We start from the raw sequence: 13,030 nt of genomic DNA, 5'->3' as shown, positions 1-13,030 counted from the left end.
AACGAGCTGGTCCAGGGGGTGGCTTTAAATGGGACACAGGTGAAGTGAATGCACAAATGCACAGCACTTAATGTTTCAGAGCAGTTGCCACACAGAAAAGTCAACTCATCAGTGTGTATATATATGTAAAAAGACAATTTATTTTCCAGATGAGGGAAAATGTTACTTTACTAAATAGCTGGAGTTTAGTGATCACTAGAATTTAGCTATCAAGGATTCTAGCTCAACAATCCCTGGATAACACTTACTTAGGGTTTGGATAGACACCACACCCCAAACACATTTTAGTTTCTTGCTGGGAATTGAATACCCTTTTATTGAGGGAGTCACTCACTCATTCAAAGAATCCTTCTATGGTAGAGGTTTAGAAGGGACCTCTGGAGCTCATCCTGTCCAACCCCCCTGCTAAAGCAGGAGCACCCATGGCAGCTTGCCCAGGATCACAATGTCCAGGTGGGTTTTGGGTGTCTCCAGAGACTCTACCACTTCTATGGACAGCATGTTGCAATTCTCCATCACCTTTACATTTTCATAGTTTCTCCTCATGTTTACATAGAACTTCTTGTGTTCAAGTTTGTGCTTTCCTGTCACTGGGCACCACTGAAGACAGACTGGCCCCATCCTCCTGACACTCACCCTTTCAGTATTGAGCAGCATTGATGAGATCTCTCCTCAGTCTTCTCTTTCTCAGACTAAAGAGCCCAAATTCTCTCAGCCTTTCCTCATCAGAGAGATGTTCCAGTGCCCTCAGCATCACTGTAGCCCTTTGCTGTACCCTCTGCAGCAGCACCCTCTGTCCTTCTTGAACCAGGGAGCCCAGAACTCTCCTCATTCATTTATTTTGAGGACAGTTGTTTCTCTCTCTATTACAAAATAGATATTTTTCAATTTCTTCTTGGAGACCCAATTCAAGACAGAACTTTTCCATAGGCTTCATTTAAAAGTTTGATCTCTTATATATTGCTTAGCCTTAGGTAGCTTAAACCAGTGAAGGTGCTGCCTGCTTTTGTGCTGCTGGGAAATACCAATATACATCTTACAGCTGTCAAACTGGACCCTGCTCATCATGCAGCTGTACTGATGTGATGGTAGCTGAATTGATCTGATTCTGCTCAATATTTTTGTCAATTTTGCCTGTGTTATGGGGAGGGGGCAGAAAGAAGAAAAAAGGTGAAGATAAGATTTATCTCAAGCTGTGGTTGTGTGCCTTCCTGTTGAATCATTGGTAAACAGAGGGAAATCAATGACTTGTGAAGCTGAAAGATGTAATCCAAGCTATGTGGGAGGTGGGGTTTATTTTTAGTGCAGTGGTTTTTATTTTGACAGGTATGGAAATGTAGGTATGGAGATTTTTTTTACATCACCAGAGCTTAAATCTGCAATGTTTCTGATTACTTGATTAGGTTTCCTACTTTGAGATATATTTGGACAAAATAAGGGACCTGCTTGACGGTAAGTTGTGCATTTCTTATGTGGCTTTGAGTCACAGTGTTTTGAACCTGTGCTTAAGAGGAAACAGTTCTTTTCTTTCAGAAAGATTTCAGCTTAAGCTGTGTGGCTGGGTTTGTGAAAGAGAACCTGGCAATTGAAGTCTTCTGAGCTTTGACTCTTGTGCCCCTCCCTCTGCAGTGCTGCATACCTTGATTATAGATCAGTGAGTGCAGAGAATTTTGCAGGCTCCAAGGCAGGAATATTCTTAAAGCAAACCTGTGGATAGTGTTCTGTTGAGGGGGCTTTGTTCAATCTGGTTCAGCTTCTTCCTTGCTTTGCTTCTTTCAGGTAGAGTTGGTTGGGAGTGATTGATCTCTTGGAATTTGTGTCTCCACAGAAGTGTGCTCTGTGATAATGAAAGTGTGAACTGTGTGTGTTAGTATGAAGCAGAAATCTATGCTAATGGAACATGCATTGGAGCTTTTTTTGAATTTCAATGAGGCCTCCAATCTCTTCTGGAATTCTTGCTGCATTGGCAAAATCCATCTTGATCTGTGCTTGATTCATTAATCCAAGCAATAAGCAAAAAGCTTTTGTCCCATAAAATTAACTGGGGGGAAAAAATCCCCACCCAGCAGGTCCAAGATTGACAGAACAAGAAACAAGTTTTATGTAAGAGAAATGTTGGTAGTTCAAAAGGAGTAGGAAGCAACTACAATGCTCACCTGCAGATGTAATCAATTCATAGTCTTTGTCTGTCATGCCTGTAGCTGACACATTCTTTCCTGCACAATATTCCTAATGATCTCCACCTTTTTTTTTTCCCTAGTGTCAAAGACAAACCTTGCTGTACATGAAGATAAAAACAGAGTCCCATATGTTAAGGTACAAGGAAAAATGTGATGCTTCTTTATTCTTCCTTTCTCACCTATGCATTTCTTTACACATTTCCATTGGTATCTCTCAGTGTGTTTGCTGAGATGATTCAACTCATGGTCAGAATCTGCGCTCTTCAAGTAATACTGGTCCCTGCATGTAACCAGTTGCCTGAAATATCAGCGGGCTTGAATCATGCTTGCTATATTTTCCTGACTTGAAACATTTGCATTGTGGTATTATGGTGTTAAATTTGAAGTATTCATATTTCCATCTCATGTCAGGTATGAAAGAGAACATCCTGAAGAATTTTCATAGAGTGGTTTGGGTTGGAAGGCACCTTGAAGGTTGTCTAGTTCCAACCCCCTGCCGTGGGCAGGGACACCTTCCACTAGACCAGGTTGCCCAAGGCCTCATTCAACCTGACCTTGAACACATCCAGGGAGGGAACATCCACAGTCTCCCTGGGCAACCTGTGCCAGTGTCTCACCACCCTCACTGGAAAGAATTTTTGCCTGATCGCTACTCTTAGTCTCCCCTCTTCCAGCTTCCATCTATTCTCTCTCATCCTATCACTATAAGCCCTTGTCAAACGTCCCCTCTTGTTTTGTAGTTTGAGAGAACAAACCTAATTTGGGTATAGAAACTTTTTTCTGTTGGATATTTGGATTGGACTGAGTCTTTAAGCCTCTGAAAGAACATTGTCTCTTGTGCTATTCTGTGGACTCCTCCTGGAAGTCATGCAAAGACCTGCTCTGCTCCGTTGCCTTGCTAATGATCGTGTTGGATGTTGATGGTTCTTCTAATGATTTGCTTCATCAGCTGCTAAGTAGTTCTCCTGACAGCATTTGGAGTACTGGGACTCTGCCTAAACCTCTCTGTTTCTGACTAGGGTTGTACAGAAAGATTTGTATCTAGTCCTGAAGAAGTGTTGGATGTCATTGATGAAGGGAAAGCTAACCGTCACGTAGCTGTCACGAGTAAGTATTCTCTGCAGGCTTCTCTGGCTCCAAGTGTGGGTGGCTGGAGCTGCTCAGTGGTCTGTTGACTCCTCATGGTCACAAAGTACTCTGAGTTACTTATGTGAACAGCATAATGATGGACAAATTACAGCACTTGGAAATTAATAGAGCTGGGCCTTTATTCGCAACTTCAATGCACAGGAAAACTTGTATTGACTTTCAGCTTTCAGAACTCCTCTATTTAATATGTCATTATCCAGTATTGTTGGATAAAACATCTAAATAGGTCCTTGCTCCCCATTGTACAGACACTTGGAAATTCTGTGTAGCTGCAATGATGTCCTTTGTGCTGCAGGGCAAGAACTCAGAGCAATTCACTGGTCAAATGGCCAGCAAAGCCTGCAGAGCAATTAGGAGCCTCTGCCTGTTTATCTCCTGTGAGTTATCCCAATGAAGCAGTGACTTGGACTGAGTTCTAATGATGCTGAAGAAAGCAAATCTGGAATTAAACCCCATAATAATGACTTCAGCCTCTGCCAGATTTGTTGACATGGTGTTGCATGCAGCCTGCTAGCAGTATGGTGACACAAGGGCAGGTATTTATACCCTGCTCCCAGTTTATACTGTAAAATGACTTTGATCCAAGCTTGTGTCTCAAGTCTTGGTGGTAGGATGGGTTTCTGGGTATGGAGTTTTGGGTTTAGTTTGGGGTTTTATTTAGTTGTAATTTTTAAGATGCCCCTGGGCAATTTCTTCTGTACCACGTCTCTACCTTCTTGCTTTGTTAAATATTGTGTTGCTTTAGCTTTCCCATGCCTTTCTCATCACACTCAATGAAATATATTCCCTCTTTTCCTCCCATTGTTTCAGCTGTTCTCTTGAACCCAAAATATCCAACATACACCTTTGGCTGTGCTCCTGCTTTTCCTTTTTGCTGCAGGCAGAGCAGCTCTGACAAAAGATGACAGAGACTGAAGCAGCAAGGGGCAGATTTGGGAGTGTTATTGAAAACAACTGGTTTTGGAAATGGAGGAGAAAAAGGGAATTCAGATAGATGTAAACATTGCTGGAAATGGGGGAAATGCTGGAAATAGAGAAAACTGATGAGTCAGGGGTGATGGAAAGCACAGCTGGGGAAAGGAGAGCAGTGAGGAGCCAGCCCTCAGAGCCAAATAGAATAGAATTAACTGGGTTGGTAAACACCTTTGAGATCATGAAGTCCAACCTACCACCCAACACCATCTAAGCAACTAAACCATGGCACCAAGTGCCTCATCCAGTCTCCTTTTAAACACTTCCAGTGATGGTGACTCTACCACCTCCCTGGGCAGCACATTCCAGTGGCCAATCTCTCTTGCTGGGAAGAATTTCTTCCTACCATCCAGTCTGAACCTCCCCTGGCACAGCTTGAGACTGTGTCCTCTTGTTCTGGTGCTGCTTGCCTGCAAGAAGAGACCAGCCCCTGCCTGTCTACAACCTCCCTTCAGGTAGTTGTAGAGAGCAATAAGATTTCCCCTGAGCCTCCTCTTCTCCAGGCTAATCAACCCCAGCTCCCTCAGCCTCTCTTCATAGGGCTTCTGTTCCAGACCCCTCACCTACTTTGTTGCCCTTCTCTATAGATATAGCCTCAGGGAAGAGGGATTTTTAACTACACAAGCAATAAAAAACACCTTGCAATTTGAATTCAAATAATGTGAGTTTGATGAAAGCTTTTGCTAAATCATAGAATCACAGAATGGTTTGGGTTGGAAGGGGCCTTAAAGATCCTTTAGTCCAACTGCCCTGCCGTTGGCAAGGACATCTTCAACTAGAGCAGGTAACTGAACTAGAGCAGGTAACTCAAAGCCCAATTCAGCCTTGAACACCTGTTGGAAGATGTTGGGATATCTCCTCACACAACTGCACTGAGTCCTCCCTAACTTCTTCTTTTACTGCAGTTATAAATACTTCTCTGTAAATTCTCTTGCTCAGCTCAAAATTACTCCTCTGTCCGGGATGCTGAACATAAATCCTCATTGTAGTTCTGTGTCTAAATAGTGTCTGCTTTATCCCAGGAACACTTTGTTGTGTGAGCTGTTTGTACTCAGGAAGAAGCAGGAAATGCAGGACCTTTTTTTTCCCCCTTATTGTATCTGTGTAATGTTATTGTATTATTATTATTCATCTGGTTTTGGTTTCTTTTTTTTTTGGTCATGTTTATTATTTCTGGTCAAATTTTCTTGCTCCAGGGGAATAAAAATACTTTCAAACAGAAAAGAAAGAGGGGGGAAAAAAACCCAGCAGATTTTTTAATCCCTCCCCCCCAAGCTGTTATTTATAATGAATTTGGTTAATTTGGTCATGCTGGGAGAAAGTAAGGAGCTCATTCTGAAATCCATGAGCTTTAGTTTCAGCTCTTGGCATAGACACTGCTGTCTATGTCCTTCTGGCTTTGTACTCCTGCCCATAGGAGCAGCTCTGGTGAAATGTAAGTTTCTTGACTGATTTCCAAGTCATTTAAACCAAACTTTTCAAATGTAATTGCAGATATGAATGAACACAGCTCTAGGAGCCACAGTATCTTCCTCATCAATATTAAACAAGAGAATGTGGAAACTGAGAAGAAACTCAGTGGAAAGCTTTACCTGGTCGACTTGGCCGGAAGCGAGAAGGTAATCTCGCCTTGTTCCTTAAGCTGGTAAATGATCCCTAATGGGGTGACTAAACTGGTGGTGTGAACGTGCAGCTGGGTCTTGCTGGGTCTTGTGAATGTGTAATTGGGTCTTAGATTATCATTGTTTTCACAGAATTGTCAGGGCTGGAAGGGACCTCAAGGATCATCCAGTTCCAACCCCCCTGCCATGAGCGGCGACACCTTCCACTAGATCAGGTTACCCAGAGCCACATCCAGCCTGGCCTTAAAAACCTCCAACCTTCTTTTTATTAAGTGGAGGGTGGAGAAAGGGGGCAGATCAAAACTATCAGTGTGAAATTCACCCACCCTTAACCTCCCCCCAAATCTGCCAGACTTCTTCATTGATAATGAAGTAGCTTGAACCAGCGTATTTTTATCAAGCCTCACATTTAGTTGTGGGTATTTGCAGAAAGCAATGTGATTTGTCAGATTAGACAGCTATTTTCATTTGCTTATAGTCAGCCATGCCCTATTTCTAGGTTTTCTGTGATGCTTTCACATATTAGGTCAATGAAGTAACAGCTGTTAATGCAGTTCTACAGCTGAAGTCTATTTGAAGCTCCCTGAATGACTCTTGATTGTGGTAACTATTTCTACTTTCCAATATAGAAAAACACTAACCACAAAAGAACTTCTATTTCTTTCCCCAAAGAGTAACAGTCTAGAACAGTACCACAGTGGGGAAAAAAATATCATTTCCCAGTTAGTCTGACATCTTCTGGAGTCTTCCAAATTCTTTAGCTACAAATGAAATAAATGCTACATCTCCTTGGTTGGCAGCAGTGGATTTTTTACTCAGGCTGGATCCTTGGTAACTGCTGTGCCTGTCAGAATAATAACTCATGGTGAAGCAATGTCTCTCACTGTGGGCAGAGATTTTTCTTTCTGAGAATGAAGATTAAAAGATTTTGATAAGCTGGGCACCTTTCAGGTTGCTCCTTGAGGGGGTGCTGCTTGATAACCCAGAGGCACAATGCAGGAGCCATTCACCAAAGTAATTCATTGTGCTGATTTCTCTTATTGCCTGTAACACTAAATGTTAAATTAAAACCTCTGAGTGGTGTTTAAGAGATGAGCACCCAGTCAGGCCTTACTTTGCTCTGTACATTAGTCATGTGGTTCATTATGTTTCTTTGAACATTGCACTGACAACCTGAAATGAAGGTTTCCTTGGTAGATTGTCTTCTCAGAAGGCAGTTGTGTTGCCTTGTATGTCATGTGGCATTTACATGGCTTTATCTTGCCTTCCTGTGTCCTTCCCCACCCCTCTCCCCAAAAAGCAAGCAAAGGCTATAAAACTGGGTTGCTCTCTAAAGTAGTGCTGGTCCCAGCCCACCACGCTTCTCACCTGGGCTGCTTTAGGATCCAGTTTGTGGTAAACCTTACCTTCAGGATGTGTGAGGTCACACTTCTCTCCTGATGTTCTTGGTCCATGCAAGCAAAATACAAAGCCAAGGTCACAGAATCCCAGCACAGTGGGGGTTGGAAGGGGCCTCTGAAGATCATTCAGTCCAACCTCCCCTGCTAAATCAGGGTCACCCTCAGCAGGTTGCCCAGGATCACAATGTCCAGGTGGATTTGGAAGCTCTCCAGAGAAGGAGACTCTACAGCCTCTCTGGGCAGCCTGCTCCAGGGCTCCAGCACCCTCACACCAAAGAATTTTCTCCTCATCTTCAGATGGAACCTCCTGGGTTCCAGTTTGTCCCCATTATCCCTTGTCTTATTGCTGACCACTGAGAAGAGTCTGGCCCCATCCTCTTGCCCCCCACCCTTTAGCTTGTGCTGAGCACTGAGAAGATCTCCTCTTGAAGCTCAACAGTGCCAGGTCTCTCAGGCTTTCCACCTCAGAGAGACACTCCAGTGCCCTCAGCATCTCATTTCATGGCCTATGCTGTGCCACTGCATGTACCCTGAGAGCATACCTGTGGAGTTGCCTCTTTGCATGGACAGTCTGGTCTGGGAAGTGGTCCTCAACTGTCCTCAGGTTAGAATAGAATAGAAGAATAGAATAGAATAGAAATTAACCAGGTTGGAAGAGACCTTTGAGATCATGAAGTCCAGCCTCTCACCCAACACCATCTAATCAACTGAACCATGGCACCAAGTTCCCCATCCAGTCTCTTCCTAAACATCTCCAGTGCTGGTGACTCCACCACCTCCCTGAGCAGCACATTCCAATGGCCAGTCTCTCTTTCTGTGACTTACCAGCTTTTCCCTGAGCAAAGTAAGGGTTGGTTTGCTTCTAGACTGGAAGAAAGGTGACAGGCTTCCAAACAGAAAGTGCATATAAAATTCCTCCATCATGCTGTGCAGAAATGTTGCTTTGTTTTTCTTCCATGAGCATCTGTGGGCTGCAGTGTCTGCACTGTAGCTGTGTTGGTGCAGCCCAGCCTGACTGTTGCCTGCTCTCTTTGGTAGGTCAGCAAAACCGGAGCGGAGGGCGCTGTTCTGGATGAAGCTAAAAATATCAATAAGTCTTTGTCTGCTTTAGGCAATGTGATATCTGCTCTGGCAGAAGGAACTGTAAGTAATCCTGTTGTGTGTTGTTGAAGAATGACTTTTTATTTATCTGTTTCTTTGCCATGCTCATAATAAAATCAGCTTCCATTTCGATTTAGAAAGAAAGAAATCTTGGCTTTCCAGCCACATACTGGTGACACCTTTGCTCTTCTGCTTGGAGGAAAGAAACTGCTGCTCAGTGATTTCACTTCAGTGGTTCTCCAATCTAAACAATTGCTCCTCAGGATTGCATGCTTCAAACCCATTAAACCTGTCATTGTCAACTCAGCCTTCTGTCTCATTAAAAAGTTGCTCTGGTCTCCTCTCTCTTCTGCTGTTGATTAGAAAGCCCACCTTTCATACCGAGACAGCAAGATGACTGAGCACTTAAGGACTTCCTTGGTGGCAGCTGCAGAACCACCATTGCATGGGTTTACATGCTTCAAACCCATTAAACCTGTCATTGTCAACTCAGCCTTCTGTCTCATTAAAAAGTTGCTCTGGTCTCCTCTCTCTTCTGCTGTTGGTTAGAAAACCCACGTTCCATACCGAGACAGCAAGATGACCCGAATACTTCAGGACTCCCTTGGTGGCAACTGCAGAACCACCATTGTGATATGCTGTTCTCCTTCTGTGTTCAATGAAGCAGAAACCAAGTCAACCCTGATGTTTGGACAGCGGTGAGTCCTGCTTGGCTTTAGTCTGCTTGACACTTGGGTGGTGGTTTTCTTTTCCTGATCCGGGCTGCCATTGGGTGACGAATGGAGGCACGAACCCCACTGCCATATAGCAGTGAGACTCCAGCAATGCAGAGAGCAGAGAAACTCAGAAGTCCTCCCAGAAGTCCTTTATTGCTGCATTGTAGAATCCCCAGCATTACAGAGTCTCAGATTCTCACTTACAGAAGAAGTCCTGGGAGCCCTTAACAGATGAAGCAGCTAACAAAAGTCCTGAGCATATCCCTAGCAGCAGCTCTACACTGAAGCCCTAGCTAGAAGTAGCTAACTAACAGAAGCAGAAGTCCCTAGCAGCCCTAACTGAAGCCATTCCTACCTAAGTCCCTAACCCAAGATAACTGTTGCTCAGAGTGGCTGTTTTTTATACTCTTTGTTATCAGTCCTTTAACCAGTAAAACCCAACCACATGCATAAGCTAAAATCTTTTCCCAATCAGAGGTACCAGCATGTCAAGGAGGTGGCTTCTGCAGCATATTCCAATCCAAGGGTGCCAACATGAGGATGTTGTTCTTGGCACACATGGAATGCTATTGTTTTGCTCTAGGCAGCATGCTAAGGAATTGGCCAGCTAAGGATCCTGCACTCTGCATGCATGCCCTCAGAGCAGTGGCTGCAACACTTGGGCTCTTCCACATGTTCTGAGCCAGCTGAGGGCATTTTAAAATAAGGAGATTGTGTTTTCTGGAGTTGTTCAAAAATAGTCCTGGAGAACTTAGGAGGAAGCTGTTTCTTCATTCCCTACGGTACCAGAGAAATGAATGTTAATGCTGGCTGGCAGCTGCACCACTTAGAAGCTGTGATCGTTGCTCCTGCAGAAAGTACAAAGCATTATCCTTGCTCTTTGAAATGTTCTGGGGGTGATAATGGGAATGGGCAGTCTTCTGTTGGCTGACTCAGTGGAAAAGGTTCAGGTTTGCTTCATCTGATAGTGCTCTTGGTGCTTTTAGGATGTCTCCTCCTTGAATAGCAGCTCAGGGATTATTGCCAGAGTTGTAAAAAGTATTTTTTAACCATTAAGAAAAATGAAGGCTGTGGACACAGTGTAATAATGACAACTTTGATAGAATCACAGAATATTAGAGGTTGGGAGGGACCTCCAGAGATCATCAGCTCCAACCCCCCTGCCAGAGCAGGATCACTTAAGGTAGTCTGCACAGGAATGCATCCAGGTGGGGTTGGAAAGTCTCCAGAGAAGGAAACTCCACAGCCTCTCTGGGCAGCCTGCTCCAGGGCTCTGGCACCCTCACTGTAAAGAAGTTTCTCCTCATGTTAAGGTGAAACCTTCTGTGTTCAAGTTTGTATCCATTGTTCCTTGTGTTATTATTGAACACCTCCAAAAAGAGCTTGGCCCCCTCCACTTGACACCAACCCCTCAGATACTTGTAGACATTGATCAGATCCCCTCTCAGTCTTCTCTTCTCAAGACTAAACAGCCCCAGGGCTCTCAGTCTCTCGTCACAGGGGAGGTGCTCAAGTCCCCTAATCATCCTTGTCAAGTTCTCTGAAACAAGCAAGGATAAAATAAGTGTGGAAGAATTTCTTTACTGAAAGAGTGGTCAGGCATTGGGACAGGCTGCCCAGGAGGGTGGTGGAGTCACTACCCCTGGAGGTGTTCAAAGAATGAGTAGATGTGGCTCCTCCTGTAGCATGGCTGTATCCTTCCTTCACTGCAGAACTCTGAGCTACTCACCTCAATAACAGCATGCAGGAAAAACTTCCCAAAGGAACTTCCTATGTCACTACAGCAAGTTTTTATGGGCCAGGAGTGTTGAAGGGGGAAGTGGTTGTTAACATATAACTGAGTTAAGGGGTGCTGGGGGGGTTTAATTCATCCTTGTATGATGAGCATTTGTGTAAGTTATTGAAGATAGGAGGTTTTAATGAAATCCCATCTATGAGCTCACAGAAATGCTGACTGATTAGGAAGGTGAAGATGCAGGAATTAAATGAGGAGTATTAATCATTCTGAAGCATAAAGAGTTGCACTTTTCCTGTTGAGGGTGTACATGTAAATGTGTTGATGGTTCACAGTCTGAACCTCCCCACATGCAATCTTCCACTGCAGGTGATTTCAGACAAGCGTGACTCTGGCACAGGCTGCCCAGGGAGGGGGTGGAAGCCTCATCCCTGGAGTTTTTCAAGGCCAGGCTGGATGTGGCTCTGAGCAACCTGCTCTAGTGTGAGGTGTCCCTGCCCATGGAAAGGGGTTGGAACTAGATGATCCTTGAGGTCCCTTCCAACCCTGACAATTCCATGATTCTTACACCTCTGTAGAACAGAAGAGCAATCCCAGAGTTCCTGCTGATTCACTCTGGATAAGGCTCCAGAGCACTAACACAGCCACAAGGGACATTGGATTTTAAATAAATGAGTAGGTACTGTGCTAGGTTTCAGTCTCTGTGCTGTTGTGCTGAGCTCTGTCTGCAGGTACAGTAAAAAGAAATGTAAGCAGCATTGGGATGTTAGAAGAAACTTCTTCACTCAAAGGACTCTCAAACACTGAAAGAGCCTCCCCAGGGGAGTGGCTGAATCCCCACCCCTGGAGGTATTTCAAAGCCACAGAGATGTGGTGCTGAGGGAAAGGGTGTAGCACCAGAATGGATAGAGTTAGAGAATGGTTGGACTTGATGTTCTTGAAGGTCTTTTCCAACCAAAACAACTCCAGATGCATTGATAAAATGTAGTGGCTCAGATGAAGTTGATCATAAGGTAATGCAGCTCTTGGTTTCAAATCTGGATTGGAAGGGTTCACTTTAGCTGTGTGATGTGCAGCTGCTCCAGGATCTTGGGGCAGTTGTATTCTTGGGGACTTGAGCAAGTGTGTGCAGAGGGAGTCCAGTCTCTGGGTTATTTCAGTTTACATTTCTCTTGGTTTCATTTCCAGTAACTGGAAAAACTTGCCTTTCTGTTTGGAGCAAAATGGTTATCAAACCAGCTCTGCCCATCCTGGTTGGCAGAGCAGGGAGGCATGTGATGGGGCTTAACACTTCCCTGGGGAGGGGAGCATTTTTAAGTTGTTCTTCACTGAGGACTAGGATGTCAGCTGAAAGGATTGGGACATATGGAATCACAGACTGGTTGGTGTTGCTAGGAATGTTACAAGGTCATCTAGTCCAACCCCTCTGCCATGTGCAGGGACTTCTGCAGCTAGAGCAGGTTGTTCAGGGCACCCAACAAACCTGACCTGGAATAGTTCCAGGGATGGGACATCTATCACCTCTCTAGCAACCTGGGCCAGGGCCTCAGCAGCCTCAGTATTAAAAATCCTTGCCTTCTGTCTAACCTGAATCTCCTTCTTTTAGTTTAAGCCCATCACCCCTTGTCCTGTCCCAACAGGCCCTGCTCAAAAGACTGTCCTCATCTTCTTCTAGGCCCCTTTTAGTACTTTTCTTAGGGTGAATACTTTGTGAGAGTGCTTGGCTGGGGTTTGGGGGGGAATTTTTGTTTGCTGAGGAGCTATGGAGTGGGGCTGAAATGGGAATTCCTTGTGGAGAGCGTTGGATTATCAGAAAGGAGGCCAAGCAGGAGGACTGGTGGTGTGCTAGACCTGCAGAGCAGCACATGCACTGCACATACTCAGGGCTGGTTGTTAGTAGTTGGGATGGGAGTGTTGCTGCCTGCAGGAAGCAGTTTCTTTTGCAGGCTCTTCAGCTGTGCTGTTTCATTTTTCTCATGACAGTAGTAAGGGCCTGAATATCATTAGAGGGAAGGTCTATGAGTCATGGGTGATTACTGGTGCCCCCATCTTTCCTAGCAAGACAGAATTATATCACCATTAAAATAAGTGTTAGGAGTGAAATTCATCTTCACAGACCCACTTACACTAATCCACACGTGCCCCTCGCTTACAG

The 13,030-nt window shown here is 44.5% G+C and overlaps 1 protein-coding gene across 1 annotated transcript in view; it reads left to right on the top strand.

Annotated features, from left to right (window-relative positions):
• Window positions 1–13,030, top strand: part of KIF5C (kinesin family member 5C) — a 106,101-nt gene that overhangs the window by 49,277 nt on the left and 43,794 nt on the right. The window contains exons 5-10 of the mRNA XM_054177651.1: window positions 1,404–1,452; window positions 2,261–2,316; window positions 3,200–3,287; window positions 5,796–5,920; window positions 8,362–8,466; window positions 8,974–9,122. Of these exons, the coding sequence (XP_054033626.1) occupies window positions 1,404–1,452; window positions 2,261–2,316; window positions 3,200–3,287; window positions 5,796–5,920; window positions 8,362–8,466; window positions 8,974–9,122 (572 nt within the window). The remainder of the gene's footprint in view (window positions 1–1,403; window positions 1,453–2,260; window positions 2,317–3,199; window positions 3,288–5,795; window positions 5,921–8,361; window positions 8,467–8,973; window positions 9,123–13,030) is intronic.

This window comes from Dryobates pubescens, chromosome 2 (genome assembly GCF_014839835.1).
Source record: "Dryobates pubescens isolate bDryPub1 chromosome 2, bDryPub1.pri, whole genome shotgun sequence".
Lineage (NCBI taxonomy): Eukaryota > Metazoa > Chordata > Aves > Piciformes > Picidae > Dryobates > Dryobates pubescens.
This window is presented reverse-complemented; position numbering and strand designations above follow the sequence as displayed.